This window comes from Podarcis muralis, chromosome 2 (assembly GCF_964188315.1).
Source record: "Podarcis muralis chromosome 2, rPodMur119.hap1.1, whole genome shotgun sequence".
Lineage (NCBI taxonomy): Eukaryota > Metazoa > Chordata > Lepidosauria > Squamata > Lacertidae > Podarcis > Podarcis muralis.
Genome location: NC_135656.1, coordinates 48777106 through 48798079, shown reverse-complemented (window position 1 = coordinate 48798079; position 20974 = coordinate 48777106). Strand labels below are relative to the sequence as shown.

Here is a 20974-nt window from a genome sequence, read left to right as displayed (position 1 = left end):
GAGCCCAACATTTTCTTGGTTAATTTTATCTTCTAGTACCATACAAAAATATTCTAGGGCATAAACCAACTTTAATCAAAGTAGTTCCTTCACATCTGAGACTCCCTGTGATTTTAATTATCTTCCCCACCTACCCATCCTGTTTATACTTAGAATTGCTGCTTCTTTTCATTAGGCTACAGGTCACCAAGACAGCTTGAGACCATTTAGGTCACTTTTAAATTATACATTGCCATTGAGGGAGGTTTACATGCTACCAAATAACTGTTATCACAGTTTCATGTAACTAACCTTAACAGATGAAACTGCTAGCCTCAGTCTACAAACAGTAAGCAAAACATGGATCATTGCTTCTTATATGCTTTGGAAGCAAACATTCCAAAATCAGGGTCAAGCTGGGAAGCGCTTAAAGGCAATGGTCCATAGTGGATGCTGACTAACTAAATGTGTGCCTTTACCCTTAATCAATTTGCTTATTAAGTATACAATGAATACACATATCTAACAGGAAAACTGAATAAGTACACTGCAAGTTTGATTAGTCACCTACAGTTAAGCCAAACTAGCTAAAGGAAATTATATACTGAGATTATTTGTTTATGGAAGGTGATGAACATGCTGTGAGGTTCCTTCTCCAACCTTATACTAGGTAGGCACAAAAAAACCCATCCAGTACAAACAACAAAACTAGCTAGAGATGTAATATAGAATCCTTACATTTCGAGAGGAATCAGGGCATTTGTTCAAATCAGGTACTGAACTACAAAGAGAAGGCTTCCTGCTTCAGACCTTCACTGTCTGTGACTTGGAGGTTGATAGTGACAGCCATGGAGTGGGGTGTGGGAAGCTTAACATGCTCATCCCCTGCTCTTCCCACTCTCATGGATGTTTTACAGGCAAAACACCTGACTGGGGTGTCAGTGATCATTCCAAGTTCAATCCCAGGTAATTCCATTTAAATAAGTTCTCAGGTAGCAAGGCTGGAACAGATGCCCTGTCTGAGATTCTGAAAGGCTACTGCAAGTCTAAGTAGACAGCACTGAACTAGGTGGGGCCAATGATCATAGGTCTTCTTAAAGGAATTAAACAAATAATTTTTTAAAGAGCTGTGCTTCAATACATATATTGTAGACTGCAGTGCTATGCACTCTTCACTGAGAGTAAGCAAAACAGAATGAGAATTAGTCTTGAGTAAACATGCACAGGAATGCACTGCAGGTTTAAAAGAAAAACAAGAAGCAAAACATTACAAAAATCTTATTACATATCCCTGCATTATTTAACTCCGATTGATACTAACATGCTTCATCCAGCTAAATTCTCTGTGTACCACTTTGAAATTACAAGGGTCAATGTTTCCATAGAAACAAAAATGGAGTATAGTTTTCTCTTGAATCACATTAATTAGAGAGGAAAGAATATACCCTTAAGACTTGCAATTATGCTTACTATAAACATAAGGGAGAATTTGCCATCTAATTATCTCAGCTTCAGAGGGGTAGCAAGTATGAATTGTTAAGGATACTAAATGTAAGATCTGAAGGAAGCTAAAAAAAGTTGGCTTGGGCATATTTTTAATTAAGAAATTTTAATTTTTGTGTATTTTACAGTCAGCTGGGTTCAAACTACATTAACTGAATAAACATACTGATGGAAGAGGTCACTATTTAAGATGAAAGAAAATGCAAACAGAAAAACCGATAGTGTGGTTTCTCCCCCCCTCCCCAGAGATTAAGAGTAAAATTTTAATTACCTCAAGGTGAAAAACTAGGGCAGTGTTTCCCAAATTTCTGAGAGCTAAGGCACATTTTTGTTCTGAAATGAATTGTGGGCTCACTTTTCTGTTGCACCACAAAAGTGAAATAGTGTAAGTAGTGAAATAGTAAAAATTGTTAACCTTCAAGATAAGAACATAAAAAGAGTCCTGCTGGATCAGACCAAAGGTCAATTCAGCATCCTATTTCTCACCGTGGCCACCAAAAATGTCTATGAGGAACCCACAAGCAGGGCATGAGGTTCAATAGGCCTCTGCCACTTTTGTTTCCCCAACAACTGGCATTCATGGTGCCAGTAGCTTGACTCAGACAGAATGTCAACTCTTCAATTCAAAGTGAAGGAAAAAGGTCCTGTGAACCAAACATCAATTTATCTTGTACCATCTGAAGTGCCTACATCCGGCAGAATCATCAAGATTGCTTCTTCCACTATAGTTTTAGGAGTTCCAGGTTACAAATTTATTATACAGTTGACAATTTGTACTCATTACATCCTGTTATCACATGAGAATGTGCTGTGGTGAGCTGCAGCTGGCACTGATTTCCTTTATTTTATTTTATTTTATTTTATTTTTGAGGGGGTGGGATATTTGTGTTAAAATAAATACATGTGTTTACTTCAGTGAATGCCATGGGTTCCTGTTAAAACAGAGGCAAATCTTAAATGGGAATCTCGTACTATGACGTTACTCTTCATAAGTGCACTGCAGTGTTTAGTCTTCTTGCACAGTCCTGCAAAGTGCAACTTAGGCTGCAATCCTAACTCCACTTACCTGGGAGTAAGCCCCACTGAATTCAATAGGACTTACTTTCGAGCTGACATGGTAGATTGTCATGAATCTGTTCATGCCACATAATGAAGTTGCTTCTATTGATAGGTGCTGAGGGGGTAAAAATGATACAGGTGGAACAAGTGAACTGTAACTGTCATGTTGTACTATCACATTATCATCTGCTAAATCTGATCAGGAAGGCTGCAATCATGTGTCTGCATAGCTTCTTATCTGTGCCTAGTGGCATGGTCCATTTGTGTTCTTGGTTATAGATTGTTGCTCACATAACAACCTGTGGCTAAATAGCAACTTGAGATCATAGTACTGGTCTAGTGATTTCGACAAAAGATTCCTGCATTGCAGGGGGTTGGACTAGATGACCCTTGTGGTCCCTTCCAACTCTACTATTCTATGATTATAAGCAGTTAAGAAAGCAGAAAATGCAAAACAATACATTTTAGCACTGTAAGAAACATTGCTTCGAATCATCTGCTAAGTGGTCTGAAAGAGATCTGGGGCACTTAAATATCCCCTGTCTTGTGCTGTGATATAAACCAGTTAGAAATGTTTTCTATGAAAGACAGGTAAGCTGCTTCAACAACAGCAACAACACATGCCAGTCAGGAAGCAGGAAAACACTAAGATACTTTGCTTATGTGTATGCATATTTCCCAAAAGATAAGTGGATGGATCATAATGTGTTTTGAAAATGTTGCCTCTTTAGGAGGGGTGCATTTTGTAAAACTTTTTCCTAAGATGATACTGACAGATGGTGTATGTAGCTTGTTCCCATCTGAAGAGCGAGCAACAGTGGAGACCTCTGTAATCTAAATAATCCTTATAAAAATCCTTTTTATCATGTTATTACTACATTTAGAATTGAACTACTGGGATCAGAATTAAAAGCTTGTTCCTGAACCAAGTATGCTGGTGATCCCACACAACTTATCTATTTCTGAAGATTACTCGTACTCTTAGCAAGTGATAAATACTTATTATTGATAGCCATCTGGTCAAACATTGATGATCTACTGGGCAATCTAGCACAAAGTTTCTGAATTTCAAATGCAAAGCAAGTATGGCATTTAATCGCTTTAACTTTTATCTGTGATCTCTTTTGAGCTGTTGCACTGGGTGAGGGAACTGTTTGTGACACACTCTCACAGAGAGAAGATAGTAAAAATTCATTATTCCAAAAGGCTCTTATATATTATCAACATTTAATATCAATATTACAGGGTCAAGAAAGCTACCATTAATGTGTATCATATTTATTATTCCATAGTAAAATAACCCTGTCCGCGAAAATGCTCATTAAAAGTCTACCTTTCCCTCCATTTACCCCATTCTCTGCAATTCATCAGTAGCACACTTTCAGGGATGTCTAACTCACACCCAGGGCGCACCTATAATTTCCCACTAAAAATAAACTGATGGTGAAGGAGGCCTGTACTAGAAATACCAAAATACCTCCAGACCCATTCTGCTCTAGATGGTGCTGCCTCATTAATACCCTGATCCACAGCAATCTCCATCATTTGGGTGACATGCAAGCAAGATGGTGAAAGCAGGCTCAGGGGACCGCCCAAACCAGCTTCATGATAGAGCAATTTCAGGACCCTAGACAGCACCAAAGGTTCTTTATACTGTACTCAACACTAATGTCTCATAACCAATGTAACTGATCTGTAGAAAAGACTGTACAACTTGAAAAAAGATACGACATGTACTTTTGCAGTCCAATAAAATCTTTTATAAATAATAGCAAACAAAAAACAAGAGTTCAAGACCACAAACAGCACCTAAGGGCAGGAAAGAATGGAGTTGCCTCAGCCCTGGCTTGTTGCAGCTGCCAGAGTTCTGTAGTTTGATCTGGAGAATCCAGGCACTACTAATTAAAGGGCCTTTGGTGCTGCCACTAGCTTCTTCCTAGACAACAGGGTCTTTATCCTCAGAAAAGAGTGATCTAATCGTCAAAGATCAAATGCTGAGGGATTTTGGGGCTACACATAGAATCTCATGTCAATGTGTTTACTCAGGATGAGATAGTTAATGGGTCCATATCACCTCAGGAACACTAAGTCTGAGGGCTCCAGGGCCATAGCAGATAGAATATCCCCCCCCCCCAAAAAAAAACCTGATCATTTTTTATGAGGTAAGAATAATTAGAAAGACTTGGACTGTTCTACATCTAGCCAGATAGAAAATAACTGAACCACAACTCTCATCAGAACCTTTTTCTAGGAGGGTTGTCAAGCAATTAAAGATCATATGCTTTTCAGCTGATTGCATCTAAATATATTTGCATGTAAACAAAGGCTAACCAGAAGTGCCTTTTGAGATACTGAAGGAAATTCAAGATAACTTAATGAACAACCGCTGCCACATTATTAAAAGGAAAGTCATCTTTCTTATTTTCTGTTTCATTGCCTATTACAGCAAGACACCACAGTCAAATAGCCTTTAAAAAAATAAACAAATGGGTCTTTAAATCACAGCTCCACTGATTAAATTTGGCCTGACCAATTAAAATTGGCCCTTTTCAATAAATCAGCTAACACTTTAATTGATTAATCTTCCAATTAAAATTTGCACCTCACATTTCTAGGTCTGCAGGTCATTTTAACTTAGTGCCTTGTAAGCAACACAAAGCAGTCACTGGGTGCAGGAAAAATGAACAGCGGGAAGAAGAGCTAGAGAAAAACCGAGTCAAACTAGTGTTAGGATGTACAGGTGCTTTAGTAATAGCAACTCTTTTAAATTAGCAGAAATTGCATAATACCTTTTTATTCATGTGGGTGGCATATTCTAAGCTCTATTCTCATAGGAATATAGCAGCAGCCCTGCTGCATCTGATCAAATGTTCAACTAGTCCAGTTTACTGTTCTACACAGGGCCAACCAAATGCCTCTGGGAAGCTTCCAAGTAGGAACCAGCAACTGGTACTTTCTGAAACCTAGAAACTGCACAGTCATTGTAGTAGCCATCATAGATTTATCCTCCATGATATTTTAAGTCATATTGTTGTATTGCATATTATGTGAAATCCCTAATCAAGAAATCAGTTGTGTTTCTCTTCCTTAATATTACAGAGCAGAACCTCAGCATGATATGGTAAAAACAGAAAAACCCCTATCACTTCACTCAGGGATTTTTGATTTCCACCAATTTCTCCCCTCACCCCCACTGCGCCACATCTCCATGATGTGAGAGAGTCGTCCAACCACAAGGGATGACTTCTTGGTAGGTGGGAAAGCCCAACTCCCAATGGAATTCTGACAATGGTTCTCTGGATACACACCATAATATGGTGGAAACACTAAGCATTTTCCTTTTTTTGCTGAATGTTTCTATAAGCTAAACATTAGGCCTAAATCCAGAGTTCAACCACCTAGAAGTTTACAAATTAAAATGGGTAGAAGATAATGGCAACACACTGGAAAAGGTAATTGGATAACAAGCAGAAAGTCACTCTGTGGCATACTTATCAGCTGTAAGTCAGACCACTCTTCACAGCCTGAGCCCTGCATATCTCAGATCTACCCATTAGTTGGGCTTCAGTGAAGCTTTTTTCCAGTTATATGAGTATAGGACTGATGCCTTAAACAATTAATGAGGCAGCAGGTTTTTATTTTATTTTTTAAACATTTTCAGTAAGTTTTCATTTGTTTGGAATATTGATAAACGGCTAAACATTCCAACATACCATAGAAGTATATAACAACAAAAATGCAACAAGCTGAAATGGATAAAGCAATTCTCAAAAGAGAAATCAGATACAGCCCAAAAAATTCATCCTTCTGGGAAAGCCAATCAATCAATCAATCAATCAATCAATAGTTTTTAGCATCCAGTTCACCATCTACAATGCTGCAGCTTGTGTAACTTCAAAGGGCTGTGGGTTCCACAGAGTGCGTGCTAGGCAGGACCTAGTCTGAGCCACCACGTATGTGACAACACAAGGAAAGGTTCACACAGATGACCAAGGTGAATGTGCAGGAATATAGGGGGAGCCTTCAGAAAGTTATTTAGGGGTTTGCACACTAACAGTAAAAACTTAAAATTTAACCCAGTAAGCCTATTGTCTGTTTTAGTATTTGGTACTTATAAAAACCGCAGATGGCAAGTCCCATCTTCAGAAAATAAATAAATTCCAACCCCCAACCCCTTTTATCGTATAGAAGGCAAAATCTTTTCTTAGGGTTAGGCCTGCTACAACACAAATACACCCTTGCTTCTTGCTTCAGAATTATTAAATCTTGATAGATCAACTTAAAATTCACATGATTAATGAATGATCAGAAAAGGGCTGTAACTTGATGACAAAGAACTTGTTCTGAATGTAGAAGGCCCCATGTTCATTCCCTGACATTTCCAGGTAGAATTGGAAGAGACTGTTGTGACTCAGTTTAAGGCAGCTTCCTATGTTCGTATGGCTAAATTTTAAATTAAATTGCTTTTATTGATTTGTTTATTATTACTATTAATCTGAAATTATTATTACTATTAATCTGAAATCAAGCAATTGGAGGGAGGCCTTTTTTAAAAAAAGAAAGAAAAGAAAGAGACCTAATTAAAAAACAACAACACACAAAGTGGTTAAATTTTGACATCCTGTTTGATTACAGTCTGAGCTATCTGGAAACACGTAAAGTATTTAAACATGTAAAGCATTTAAATAATGTACTGCTATCTTAAATACATTTAATTGATTTGTATTTTACCACAACACTCTGACTGCTTCCTTTCCAATTCAATAAAAATATTTTTATTAGATATTTTTACACCATTTAATAAGAATGAATAACGTATGTAGAAGAGAAATTGCAAGATATTTATTTTTACATCCTTCCCATAAGTTTTACTGCATAATTATTTGCCTACTTGAAACTGACAGCTTTGGCCATCTGTCAGATTAACTAAAGCAGTTTTAAGCACACAGGAAAGCAATCAGAAAAGCAAAATCTTTGCCTCAACTGCTATTGGAATGAAATATTTAAAAAGAAAAAGACCTCCAACTGCAATAATTTGAACCGGAACTCTTTTTTAAGGTAATCTCTTCACATACAAATCAGATTTTACACAAACATGCATAGATCCAGAACCTTTGTTACAAATATGGGAAGAAATTTCTATTTCAAATCTACCATGCCAGGTCAATTAGCTCAATAATTCAATTTCTAGACTGACTGACCATATGAATTGCAGCGTTTCAAGCAAAGTGTCAAACGTAATTGTTTCTTGAAATGCATACTTGAAAACTCCCTAACATATTTCTCTCCCTGTTTTCATTATGTAGTGTAGAATATGACTTCAGACAACAGGAAGGCAGGTTTCACCAGGTTCTGAAAACACTGGATGAAGTAGAAGAATGCCCTCCTGTAGTGGCTCTACAAAGGCAACCATCTGATCATCCAGTCACTGAGAAACAGGAAATAAGAAGAAAGTCAAAGAAAAAGAAATGCTTCTGGTGGATTTGAAAGCCTTAAGAACTGGGTATGGGTATGGCCTGGTCCAGCTGTATGGACTTCAAATATGAACAACCCTTCCTTCACATACTCTGATTTGTTCCTTCACTCCCTGGGTTGTGTGCCATGATGCTCATTCAGACAAACCATGGTCTGGATGCAACATCTGAACTGGGTCTAAATCACTAAGATCTGAAGGGGGAAGTGGTGCTTGTAAGTCAGGGCTGTATCTACTTTAATATACATAAAAAGCTCAGTCTCAAAAAAGACCGGAACAAGATAGTTAGAGATCCAGCTAAACTTGGTATTTCATATTAAAATTCTGAAATGAATGGAACATTGGTTTTCTTTCTGAATCTGACACTCTTAGCAATTCCGTCACATGACTATAACTTGGGCATGATGGAATCATTTGGGTCCCCCATTCCTTGTTTTGGTTAGCTTGAATCAGAATTTCTGAAGCAGCCAGATTTTGGGTTTCAGATTTTATAGCTTATTTTCCCTGACCAACTCCTTTATAGCAACTCTGTATTAATTGTACCAAAGTGCACCTAACATCCTTCACATTGTAGAAAGGTGTTCCTTCTAAATAAAGCCTAGCACTCAGCATAAATGCTGATGTAGGAAAATGCTGAGAACCAGATTTTTCCAGATCTTTCATACAATAAAATATTTAACTATAATTCAGGAAAACACCCTGTGACTGTTATATTCTATTTTAATCACAGCACACAAATAAGATATTTTTTTTAAGCTCTGCACTACTCAAAGTAAATTTGAACTAGGGGAAAATTACTTCTTCTGAAACAACAAATGATGGCTTGGATCCTAAAAATAAGTTAAGGAAGTTCAGAGAAGGAAAAGTTGCTGTCTCCTCCTCCTCTTCCCTGCACAGTTTCTCTGGATGTCTGGGGAACCCTCCTGAGCAATGGGGGATAGACACAGGGGGCTGCTCAGAGAAAGGAGAAATGTCCAGAATTGGACATGCTCCCTTCCCCTGGGAAACCCTGAGCCCCATACATAGTGGATCTGGAACCCCCTCTCTCTGGGAAGGCTTTTCAGGAGGTACAGCCATCTGCAGTAGGGGAGGCAAGAATGAAGAACTCTTTGTCTATAATCTTCATTACACTGACTGATTGATCAAAGGATCCAGGCCAAAGCACTTCCTGTCCAGGGGACTTGTAGTTTAAACAAATAGATAAGACTTATCTTTGATAAGTCATGACAGCACAAAAGGTTAACTTAGGCAGAAATATTTATAATCTAGCCTATCTTAATGGGTTGAGGCACACATAACATTGCAGAGTGTTGGGTTGTAAATCAGTTCCTGAAAACATAGCTGTGTGGAACACTGATAGAAGAAAAGAAAAACACTAAGGCATGTCCTCCCTTTTCTCCCTGTGTGGTTGCTCCTAGGTGCACATTCCTGGAGGCTGCTGGCACTGGCATGGAGACTCTCCATGTGCTTGGTCCAATCCATGTGGTAAGTGCCAATGTTATAGCTCCTGTCACCAGAGGGAAACATTTTTCAGTGGCTTCTAAAAAGAGCAGGAGTTCCTTGAATGCTGGGAGTCAGGAAAGGAACAGATCACTGGATACCTCTCTGTGAACTGCAGGATAGCTTCACATTGTTGATAACAGATAATGCTGCACATGACCAGCTAAGAGCTGGCAGAGGAGGATTTTTCATTTTCGTGGCTACAGAAGTAAGTTTCTGTGATGCTAAGAGAGACAAATGAGACCCAAATCAAGTTTTCTAAGATGTGTTTCTTAGATCACACCAAGATTTTAAAGCTAAAATATTACTTTCCACCATTTGGAATAAATAATTCCGGAAGAATATTGCACCATCATTTAGCATGCCTGAGAGCTACATTTTAAAATGATAATGGACTTATATGAATTACAAGCACCAAAATATATCAGTTATCTGCAGCCATGAGATCCATGTTACTGATGTGCCTTTAGTTTACCCACCCTTGTGTTGCAGCATCCTTTAAAGATGGACCACAGATGCCAAGTTCAGATGTTAACCTGAGCACGTTTTTCAACATTACCACCGCATCTCCCTTTATGGAAACACTGGAATGTGTTCTTCCATCAATCTATCCCACAGCATTACAGCAACATTCTGATATATCGACAACTAGTTGCAGGGACTTCCAGGATCTGCAGCAACCTATGTTCAAGGTCACAGACTGAGCATCCACAGCTGACCAGTTCACATGTTATTAATGTGAAGACGGGTGTCCTGATCCAGCAGAGATAAGCAACATGCAGAAGAAAGTTCCACATCAGCATTCAATCACAGGCCTGGTCTTATCATTTGTCAGACTGAGACAGATGAGTTTGAGTGTCATGAAATAGCAGGAAATGGTTTGTTTATTCACAATTAATGTATTATTAGTATATTTTTACTTCCAAGTACAGTGGCCAGTTCTTGTGGGGTTTTATGGCTCAGTGCCAAAATAACATGACTGGTTTAGGCACTATGTACGTTGGGGAGGGGGTGCCACTTATAGCAGTTCAAACCCAGCACCTACAGTTATCCATGGGGTGGTACATGCTGAATGAAGTCAATGTACACAGCCTGTTGCAAATGTTTGGTGTCATGGGCTCTGAAATTGTCACCTTTTTCTGGAAGGGAGAGGCTCAGAATTCAGGCTTTACCTTTCCTCTGATATGTGCTGTGTGAGCAGGTATTTCAACCATCTGTTAACAGTACAGACAGCATCATCATACCTTGCTTATGAGTTTCCAAAGGCACCTTGCTGGTCAAGCTGAAAGCAGAATCATAGAAAAGATTGCTTTGGTCTGATCCACCAAGACCCTTCTTCGGCTCTTGCTTTGAACACGTGTTATTTGGATTTAGGAGGAAATCTGCATCAGGAAAAGGATGGTGCTCACAAACACATACCCCACTTGTTATTTAGATTTTTGATGCAACATTACAAATAAGTAAAATTTATTGACAGTTCACACTATGCTCATATTTCAGCATTGAGAATTAGATTACATATATTTAAAAGTCTTTATTTAAAAACTATGTTAGAAAGTATTGTGTATGATGACAGTCTACACCTCTGGAATGCCTTCCAGAAGGGTTTCCTTTGTATGTACCTGCAAGCTGGGGATAGCTTTCAGTAACACTAACTGTATACAGAAAATACATGACGTGCTGCCATTTTTTTAAAAAAAGTGAAATGAGGTACTTAAGTGAGAATGTTTGTAAAATACTGTATAGCACATATTACATATTCTTAAACTACTGTACTTGAAATTACTCTGCTTTGCAGAGGAAAGTGAACTTTTGGAAGAAAAATTTAAGAATACCACAGTCAATCTTCTATGAACAGTATCTTAATTAAAGGTTTGTGTATTCCTACAGTATAATAAATACCTATTCCTCCTACCCACAGTGACAACTCTTGGAAAATAAGCAGGCTCCAATACAGATTACTTTCCTGATAAAATGTATTAATCAAATATACTATTTTGTATATTTCTAGATTCTTTTATTGGCATAATATCTTTTGCAATAAATGGACATATTTTTTCTGTCTCCGGATTCTAACTTGATAGCAGAGTTTATGGTGACTGAAGGTAAGGCACTCACTCAAAACCGACCATTGTTTTCCAAATGGTCTTTCCCCCACTTATTTATCAATTTTCCAAGGTCAGTTTTACAAAATCTGGTCAGGATTCAGCTCCATGTTGAACATGACACACCTTTTTTTTTTTTTTTTTTTTAGGTGTGCATCAGATGGGCTTTCATACATTTTCAAAGGCAGTAAACATCACTATATCACTGCCATTTGGCCACCTGCCTACAGATATCTCTCATGTTTCATGCTTTTCTTTCACAATCAGTTAAATAGCCATCTGGATGGAGCTGTTTTGATGGCGGATTGCTTTAATCATGTTTCCTACGAGTTTCTTGAGTATGCAAAGTAAAGCAAATAGACCTACCAGACTGGCTACTTTCTATGAAAAGAACTCTTTCACAACCAAGGAAACATGGCAAAAGAAAACACCAAGAGATTCAGTTACCACACAATATGCACTGTAATGAATTCAACAGAATATTTTAAATAGAGCTACAAAATATATTCCTAGTCTCACAGCTGATGTTATTAGTCAGCGTTAGAAACTGAACTTCACCTTTCCCAAAACATTTTTTTTGAAAAAACAAAGCACTTTACAACCTCCTCCCTCCCCGCCTACTGAACCTGTAAGGTATAACATACAGGACCACAGCATGAGTAATGGTGCTGTAGAGTGCCTAGTCCAGGGATGGGGACACCTCTGATCCTCCAAATGTTATTGGACTACAACCTCCATGGTCCATGGCCTCCAGCTGGAACAGACAGTAGCTGATGTCCCACCACATTTGGAGGGCCACAGGGTTCCCATCCATGGTTTAGTCACTGGCCAACAGCAACCTCTTTCAAGCATTCACTCGACAGCTACCAAGTTCATTAACATTGTCCTTGCTGTATAAAATCATGCATTCTCATTTCTTAAAATCAGATTCATCATTTTCTCAAAAACACCAAAGCAACCTACCAAAGTTAATTAAATATATGAGTTAATATAAAGTAAGATAGACAGACAGATACAACATCAAACATGTCAACAGTTCAGTCTCTCAGTGGCTTTCAATCATGCGGTTAAAGGGGCGTGTGAGTCACAAATCTGAGTCATCTTTTTTGTAATAAAATAAAAAGTTAAGCCACAAGAAGCAAGAAAAGAGACAAACTCACAAGAAAGTTTCCTATAGCTGACTCCTCATTTTAAGATATGCTTAAAATGTCTGTTCCTGCAATTAATTTGTCTCTTACTCTACCAACTTCAAGTCTCAGAGAGTTATATTAGCAGATTCTTAACTTTGGTTACTTTATAAAATCTGATAAGCAGCAGGGGTATACTTTTCCCCCTAGATACTTTGCAAATTGCTGGGTATCTCATGGCATCTCAATGCATAAAATAAGAAGAATCCTACTGCTCAGCACAGCTTATCTGTCAGCATTTAAAGCACAATTACCATTAGAATAAAGCAACTAAAATTAACACAATAGGGTTCCTTATTAATTTCCTTGCTTATCAAATCCTGTGAGTTTCATTATAATTGTCTCCATATCAAAACAACTTATTTTTGAAAGAGTCGCACCACTTGCAGATTTCTTTTCTGAGGTTTTGCCCTTCCTAGTCAGCCCCACTCACTGCCTAGGGTACCCAATTCTGGATATGCCTGTCATCAGAAAGCTATCCGCTTCCCTTTCTCAGGCAGATGCACATCAGCAGTAACTGTTTAACAAAAAGCATATGCAAGAGAAATTATGGCCAGTTCAAACCAAACCAACCCGCCCATTCAGACAGGAGTTCAGACAGGCTAGTGCTGACCCACTCCTACCCCATATGTGTCCACCCTCTGTTGTGCTTGAGAAGGAATACTACACACACTCCAACATAAGCATGTAGAGTGAGGGGGGAAAGTATTTGATCCCCTGCTAACTTTACCCATTTGCCCTCTGACGAAGGAATGACTAGTCCATAATTTTAATGGTAGGTTTATTGTAGCTGTGAGAGACAGAATAACAACAGGAAAACACCCAGAAACCCAGAAGACAAAAGTCAGAGATTGATGTGCATTATAATAAATGAAATAAGTATTTTATCCCCTATCAACCAGCCAGATGTCAGGCTACCTGGTATCTTCACTGTATAGAATGAGCTGAGATTAGAAGCACCTGCTGTAAGGGAGAGGTCTTACCTGTAATCCCAGTTCATTACAGTACCTGTACAAAAGACACCTGTCAACAGAAGCAATCAATCCAGCAGATTCCAAAGTAGCCACCATGATCAAGACCAAAGACCTATCAACCTGCACAAGGCTGGACTGGGCTACAAGACTATTGCCAAGCAGTTTGGTGAGAAGGTGACAACAGTTGGTGCAATAATTTGCAAATGGAAGAAACACAAAATAACTGTCAACCTCCCTTGGTCTGGGGCTCCATGCAAGATCTCATCTCATGGAGTTGCAATGATCATGAGAACGGTGATGAAGCAGCCCAGAACTACACGGGGAACTTGTCAATGATCTCAGGGCAGCTGGGACCATAGTCACCATGAAAACAGTTGGTAACACACTACGCCATGAAGGACTGAGATCTTGCAGAGCCCACAAGGTCCCCTTGCTCAAGACAGCACATGTACAGGCCTGTCTGCAGTTTGCCAATGCACATCTGAATGACCCAGAGGAGAACTGGGTGAAACTGTTGTGGTCAGAAGAGACCAAAATTGAGCTCTTTGGCATCAACTCAACTCGCTGTGTTTGGAGGAGGAGGAATGCTGCCTACGACCCCAAGAATGCTCCTTGCCTGGGGCACCATTTGCTCTAGGATGGGACCTGATCCTGGCTTCCTGTATATCATATGGGAATGACTAAACATAATTGAGTTTGCTAGATTATATTTAGGCGAAATGCTTTCTGTGGCAGTGAATTAATGGATGCAGTTTTAACAATTATGAGGACCGTATTGTTGTTTAGCAGTCACCCAAAAACTAAAGACAAATGACCATAAAACACTCACCAAGCCAAAGTTTCATTGCTGGTGAACGGCCTAACACTGAAAGCGATCAACTGTACATATGTGTACTTGTACAAGGATGATAAGGATAAGAAATCTAGGAGTGTTGCTGAAAAGGTTGCCCAGTGCCACTTTGATTATGTATGGCACCCTTCCTGGCACCAAGAAAGTGCCAAGTAACTTAAGAATGCAAATGAGAGGCAACAGGCCTAAGCCAGGAATATCTGACCTAGAAAAGCAGGCTGCCTGTGTGACACAGCCACTGCAGGAAGCAACCACACCACTGAACGCTATATATATGCACTAGATGTGAATGCTGAAACACTTCCAGCCAGAAGCAGGTGAGTCCTGTAAGTGATCTATAAACAAGCCCCCGTAGTCCTTAGTCAGGGAGATGTAATAGCAGAAGCAATGGCTGCTTTGAATGGACTGCAGCAAACCAACATCACAGTCCTCCTGAGTCTTTCCTCTCCACGCAATATTATCTACTTGTCTTAATTCCAGCTGTAGCTATACCAGTTAAAATATGCTATTGTGGAACTGGAAAAACAGCTCTTTATTATTTATTACAATCATTTTAGTAAGTTGTAGCCCACTTTTTATATAAAACATAACCTCACAGCTGCTTACGTCATAAAGATAATAATGCAAATCTATCCAGTGTGAAATTATAAAGTCCTTCAGACAGGCATTTCTTTTTCCAGCAAGAAGAAACGCATCAGTTTGTGAGGGCGTAGGCTCCAAATAAGTGGGGAAACTCATTTGCAGGCAATTCCAACAACCATGGGATTGTTTAAGTTGATGTAGCATAGCAGCTAAGAGATGGAACTGAGAATTGGCAAGTCCCCAGAGTTTCCTGTTCTCTGCATGAGCTCACTATGTGGTCTTAGGCAAGCCATTCCCTCAGACTCTCATCTGCAAAATTAGCATAAAAATATTCACCTATCTTCCACTGTTGCTTTGGAATATTTGAAAGTGCTCTAGAAGTATGATTATTAATATAAGACAACCTTCCAAAGAAGTCCACAAAAATGACTCTACCACCAAGTATTTTTGCTTGCCAGGTCTCATAAAAGGCCTATGCACCAGAGAAGAAGCCAAACTATATCCCACTTAAACAAAGCTGGACCGCTGCCTATTCACCAGGAGAGTATTTTGATTCTCCACAAATGACTAAGCAAGTGGCAGCTTACATGCCTACTTTAGGACATGGTAGCCATTTGGTTCATTTCTCAGTGGGGTCTATTGTGTGGTTTGATACTATAAGTGCTCCTTCCACATGCCAGTCTAGATAAAACATCATTCTTTGACAGTCTGTTTTTTTTATACATGGAGCTTCACTTTTTTTTCACTTCACAGCTGAGACAGCTTTCACAGCTAAAATTTATGAGGGCAGCATTGTACATCATTCTCTGAAGCAAGTTATTGTGTTTGGAATTTTTTATGGGAAGAAGAATGACACGTTGATTTGACCACCTTATACGCAGAAGCTTAAAAATTGAAAATATATTTTTTAAAAATTAATATACCAATATATGAAAACAAAGCTGAGTTTGGACAATCTCATTTTCACACAAAAAACATTTACAGATGATGTTAATAATATATGTTTTCTACTGCTTGAAATCTAACACACAATGAAAAGCAGGCATTAACTCGGTTGGAATCAAGCTGACATCATTATGATGCCACAAGACAAAAGCGATCGTCTGGTAGCCATGGACACAATAGATAACACAAAATAAACACATGGGGTCTGTAAGTGGCATTGTATTATGAACAAATCTGTACACAAGTAGCTTTTAAATGTGAAGAATAATGCACAGGAATCAAAACTGTTTGTAGCACAGCTGTTTTGGAGTATTTACATTTGCAAACAAACTGGCAGCCTGATACCATACTGTCATTTAAATTGCCAGGCCAATTGTTTTTTGACAGCCAACTATATCAAACGATGCTGCACGGGGGGGGGGGGGGGGGGGAGAGAATAGCACAGTTATTTTGATTTTCTTGATACCTTTTTCTTGCAAAGTATCTTAAGCTCTGTTGAAAAGAACCCTGTTTTCAACAGTGTGGTTACTTCCTGTCTTTATAAAATGCTTAGCTATCAACATTTTATTCAAGTACCTTCTGATCTGCCAAATACATAATACTGTCAGGGTTGATTTCTTCTTTGCTACAGCTAAACTGTTAGCTGTAAAGGAACCAATAACAGATGAGGGTCAGGCAAGTCAGCGCACCTTCCCAAGAGCCTCCTTATGAGGATAAAGAACACTCAACACTGGTTCTAAACCTCTCAATTATCTCTTACCTTCTGAAGTAGATGAGGTCACCCAAAAATTGGGAAAGCACTTATTGTTGGTTGTTCATTTGTCCAGGTGCAATTATTTGCCACACAATGTTTAGTATTCTTTTTATCCTGCTTTTCTTTTTCAAAACAAGCACCTCAGGCAGTTAGCATTAAAAACTCCAACAGCATAAACAACAAATGAACTCAGGAAACCAGGGAAAGGACATCACCATCCCCTTCTCCACTTTTGCCAGCTGCACCAATGCTGGACTTAGAGGGGAGAAGCCAAGTGGCAGGTGGCCTGAGCAGGCCAATGGAAGGGGACTGGCTAGTTCCCTCTGCCTGCAGCAGGATGGCTGTGTACTGATGGGCTTTGCTCTGGGAGCTGCAGCCTTCAAACATGCCAGGGTGGCTATTGCCTGCTAGTTCTACATCTTCCACTAATGGTGCTTGTGTGCCCAGAGCTCTAGCAGTGAAATGTATTTACAAAACCGATTACTCACAATTAAGGTGTCATCTCTTCCCATTCTAATGACAGCCCTGTTAATGGTGCGCAGCAGCTGGACCATTATTTCTTGTATGTGCTGATGAGTTGACTTCTGTAAAGCAAATGCAATTATTTTCACAATAATGAAGAATAATCTACATAGAAAATGCAAAGGCACACTTCATTCTGAGGCCTATGAGCACAGTACCTGTCAGAGAGCTAATCACCTAATAACTGCCACCTCAATTGGTAATGCAAATTGGCAGTGTAGCTGAACAGAGTCCCTCCACCACAGCACACCACCAGATTTACCAATGTAGTAAGTATAATGGCTGCTTAGAATTAATTAAGCCATTTGGGGCTGTATACAACTGCTTAATGTATTTATTTGGGACTCTGGTTTCTATTCCATCCTTTATCAGTACACAATCCCAGGGCTGGTTACAACAATAAAATCCACATAAAAACCATTTGAAACATCAAAAAAAAGTACAATATAAAAACATGGCATTGATGCAGGCAAGGCAACTGACCACTTTTCAGCTGGACACCCCAAGTGCCTTTTAAGTACATACTATAAAAATGCAATTCCTTCTTCTTATGTAGCAATATTATTTCAGTATTATGTGATAAATCACTGGTTTATCCCCACCATCTGATAGCGATATCTGTAGAATGACTAAAAGTGGACTAACTTTTCATTTTCCTCGGATATACTGCTGGGCTGAAAGTTTCCCTGTGCATTGCCTCAATTTTTTTCTAATGTCACCTTGGGTTTCAGTTACTGGCTGAACATGCGCCTTGCAGTGAATTGATTTTTTAACAAAGGTTACAGTTTTGTCTTTCTCTAAGGGCAACAAAGTAGTTCAAAAAACACTGCATTTCTCATCACCTCATCACTGGATTCTTAAAGGTAACTTAAAGAGTGATCTTATGGCCACAAGCCAATGCTATACCAGTGTAATGTTGCTGCAATCCTACATACTCCAAGCAGGAAAGTAGATACAGTGGTACCTCGGGTTAAGTACTTAATTCGTTCCGGAGGTCCGTTCTTAACCTGAAAATGTTCTTAACCTGAAGCACCACTTTAGCTAATGGGCCTCCTGCTGCCGCCGCGCCGCCGGAACACGATTTCTGTTCTCATCCTGAAGCAAAGTTCTTAACCTGAAGCACTATTTCTGGGTTAGCGGAGTCTGTAACCTGAAGTGTATGTAACCTGAAGCGTATGTAACCCAAGGTACCACTGTAATCGCATAATTGCAGCAGAAACCAGAAGCAAAATTGTGATACTGATAGATACTCCACATAGACCCCAGCAACTCCAGCGTCACCCACTCTTCATCACGAAGCTCACTAAGAAATCTCCATATCATCCACAGACACAAGTGTTACATATGTACTCTGCTTGTATTGATTAGCCATTGCTATTTGTTTAAAATTCTTCCTTTGTGCCCTTCCAATATGCCCTTTTGCCAAAATTTCCCTTTTTTGTGTCCATGGTTCTATAACCATTGGGGTGGATTCATTTGGTCTCATGATCCATATTTTGATATATCAGCTGTGTTCCCTTTTCTGTGCTTACTCAGGGATCTGTGTTGGTTTCTAGTCAGAATCCTCTCCTCCAGTATATATGAAGGGAGAGCAGTTTGTATGTGGCTCTCCATTAACTCTAAAGGGAATGTATTTTTCATATGCCACCTCTTCTGCCAGTATAATGTTGCAATGACATTGCGAGTTAGAGCAACGTGGGCATGAGCAAGGATTCCAATTATGCTGTGCTCCAAATTCCACTAATTTTCCCCATGGTTTTGGCAGTGTCCCCATAGGGTAAGGTTTATGCTGGCGCAGTATACTGCCAATGCAATCCAATCACTATGCTGGCATAGATCCACCATGCTGGCATAACATTTTGTTCTGTTAGTCAACGAGGATATAGTCTATCCTATCTCAGAATATAAGTACAATGCTAGTGTTTTATATATTCCCAGTTGTGTAACTATACATATGCATATTTTGTTCAGATTGTGCCTCAAGATCAATATTTTGAACATAATTTTAACATTTGCTTAACAGCTTAGGTACATCACCAGAAAAAGGGGGGGGGTCTGACCTATTGAAGTTTCCATAGGGGAAATCACAGCTTCCTGGGATAACACTTGCTTATATTACTGTGCAAATGCAAAATAGTTTCTCCCAATTTATTAGCATTTAAAAACCTGCAGGTTCCCCAGGTTACAACATGCATGTATGCTTGACAATATGAGGAGTGATTCACATGTTCCCAGATGTGGGACTGGCAGAAATGCCCATTGCTCAAATTTCCAAATATTTTCTTCTGATATCATGCCCAAATTGGGACTCACAGATCTCACTGTGAGTAAGATGTTAGTCTTCACATTGGGCATTACATCAGAGTACAAGTAATTTTTGGCTTCAAGAGTTGACTTCAAGTCTAGCGGAAGTGCACCTCTATATTCAGGGACATTCCATCTATATCAAAGCCAAATAATATTTATAGTTTTTACGTTTTTTCAACCTTTACAAAAGTTACAATATGACAAATGTAAAACATTCTAGAGTGCAGGAGGAGGAACTAAAGGATGCAGAACTGGGGGGAAATATCAGTGACTGCATCACTGAACGTCTGATTCTCTTGCATGCATTGTATTCCTGTTTCGTCTTCCATCAATTGCTTCCTATTGCTCTGTTACAGATTGAATTCATACAGCCTGTGCTGGCTGTATCCAGTTACCTTTCATTCTCATCTGGCTTGGAATTGCTTCAAATGTTCTAAATAAGAAGCTAGCAGGGAAAAATGAATTGTGTATTCTCTCTTATTGCACTTTTGAGGCAGCATTTGGAAAGAAATTCATACAAATATTGCATATTTATTCTTTTAAGAGTTTTCACTTACTGTACTCCTTTCTTGCTGCTTACTTGGGCATGTTACACTCGGGGCCAGTTTCAATAGGTGGTACCCTACTAACTCAATCCATCAGTATAAGAATCTCTGCTTGTGCAATGGAACTTTCTCCCCTTTCCTCCCCCCATGCCCCCCAAACCTGTTCTAGAAGTTCCCCCAACCCACCAGAGCACATCTGGGGAGACTGTAGGGTGCATGCGGAGAGGAAAGGGAGGAGTTCCATTACGCAAGCAGAAATCAATGCATGGATTGAGCAAGTTAGTTGGGTACCACCAAATGGGCCAACAAATGGGGGTCTTTTTACATTCAAATAAGTATAGGCTCTCCCCAACTGGAAGCATTCGCTTTTTGCTGCAGTACAGCGGGGAGGTATGCTCCCAATATTTGGGGAAAACATCAAAATTTGGTTTCATTTGACTTATTCTCCAATTTATTTCAAACCTATTTATGTATTTATACCTGGCAAAGCCAATGAGGTGCCCTCATTGTAAGACTAACAATTCCCATCAGTCCCAACCAGCAAGGCCAATGGTCAGGGATGCTGGGAATTGTGGCCCAAAAAGCATCTGAAGGGCACCAGGGCAGGCTACCCATGATTTATACTGCCCTTCTCTGCTTCACTGATATCTGGTGAAATGAATGCCCATGATGGTTTATGACAAGACTGG

The 20974-nt window shown here is 39.3% G+C and overlaps 2 protein-coding genes across 6 annotated transcripts in view; one reads left to right on the top strand and one right to left on the bottom strand.

Annotated features, from left to right (window-relative positions):
- INSYN2B (inhibitory synaptic factor family member 2B) overlaps positions 1-11592 on the top strand; it is a 76608-nt gene extending 65016 nt beyond the window's left edge. The window contains exons 4-6 of one of the 4 annotated variants that reach the window (XR_003705187.2): positions 7848-8044; positions 9433-9499; positions 10007-11592. Coding sequence is in view for 2 of the 4 variants with exons in the window: in XM_028717501.2 (XP_028573334.2) it covers positions 7848-8028 (181 nt within the window). In the remaining 2 variants the exon portion in view is untranslated. Of the gene's footprint in view, positions 1-7847 lie in introns of all 4 variants that reach the window. The other 3 variants (XR_003705186.2, XM_028717501.2, XM_028717499.2) reach the window with 3 other exon arrangements.
- Positions 1-20974, bottom strand: part of DOCK2 (dedicator of cytokinesis 2) — a 255289-nt gene that overhangs the window by 148274 nt on the left and 86041 nt on the right. For both annotated transcript variants that reach the window (XM_028717491.2, XM_028717489.2), the window contains exon 27: positions 17400-17495. In XM_028717491.2, the coding sequence (XP_028573324.2) occupies positions 17400-17495 (96 nt within the window). The remainder of the gene's footprint in view (positions 1-17399; positions 17496-20974) is intronic.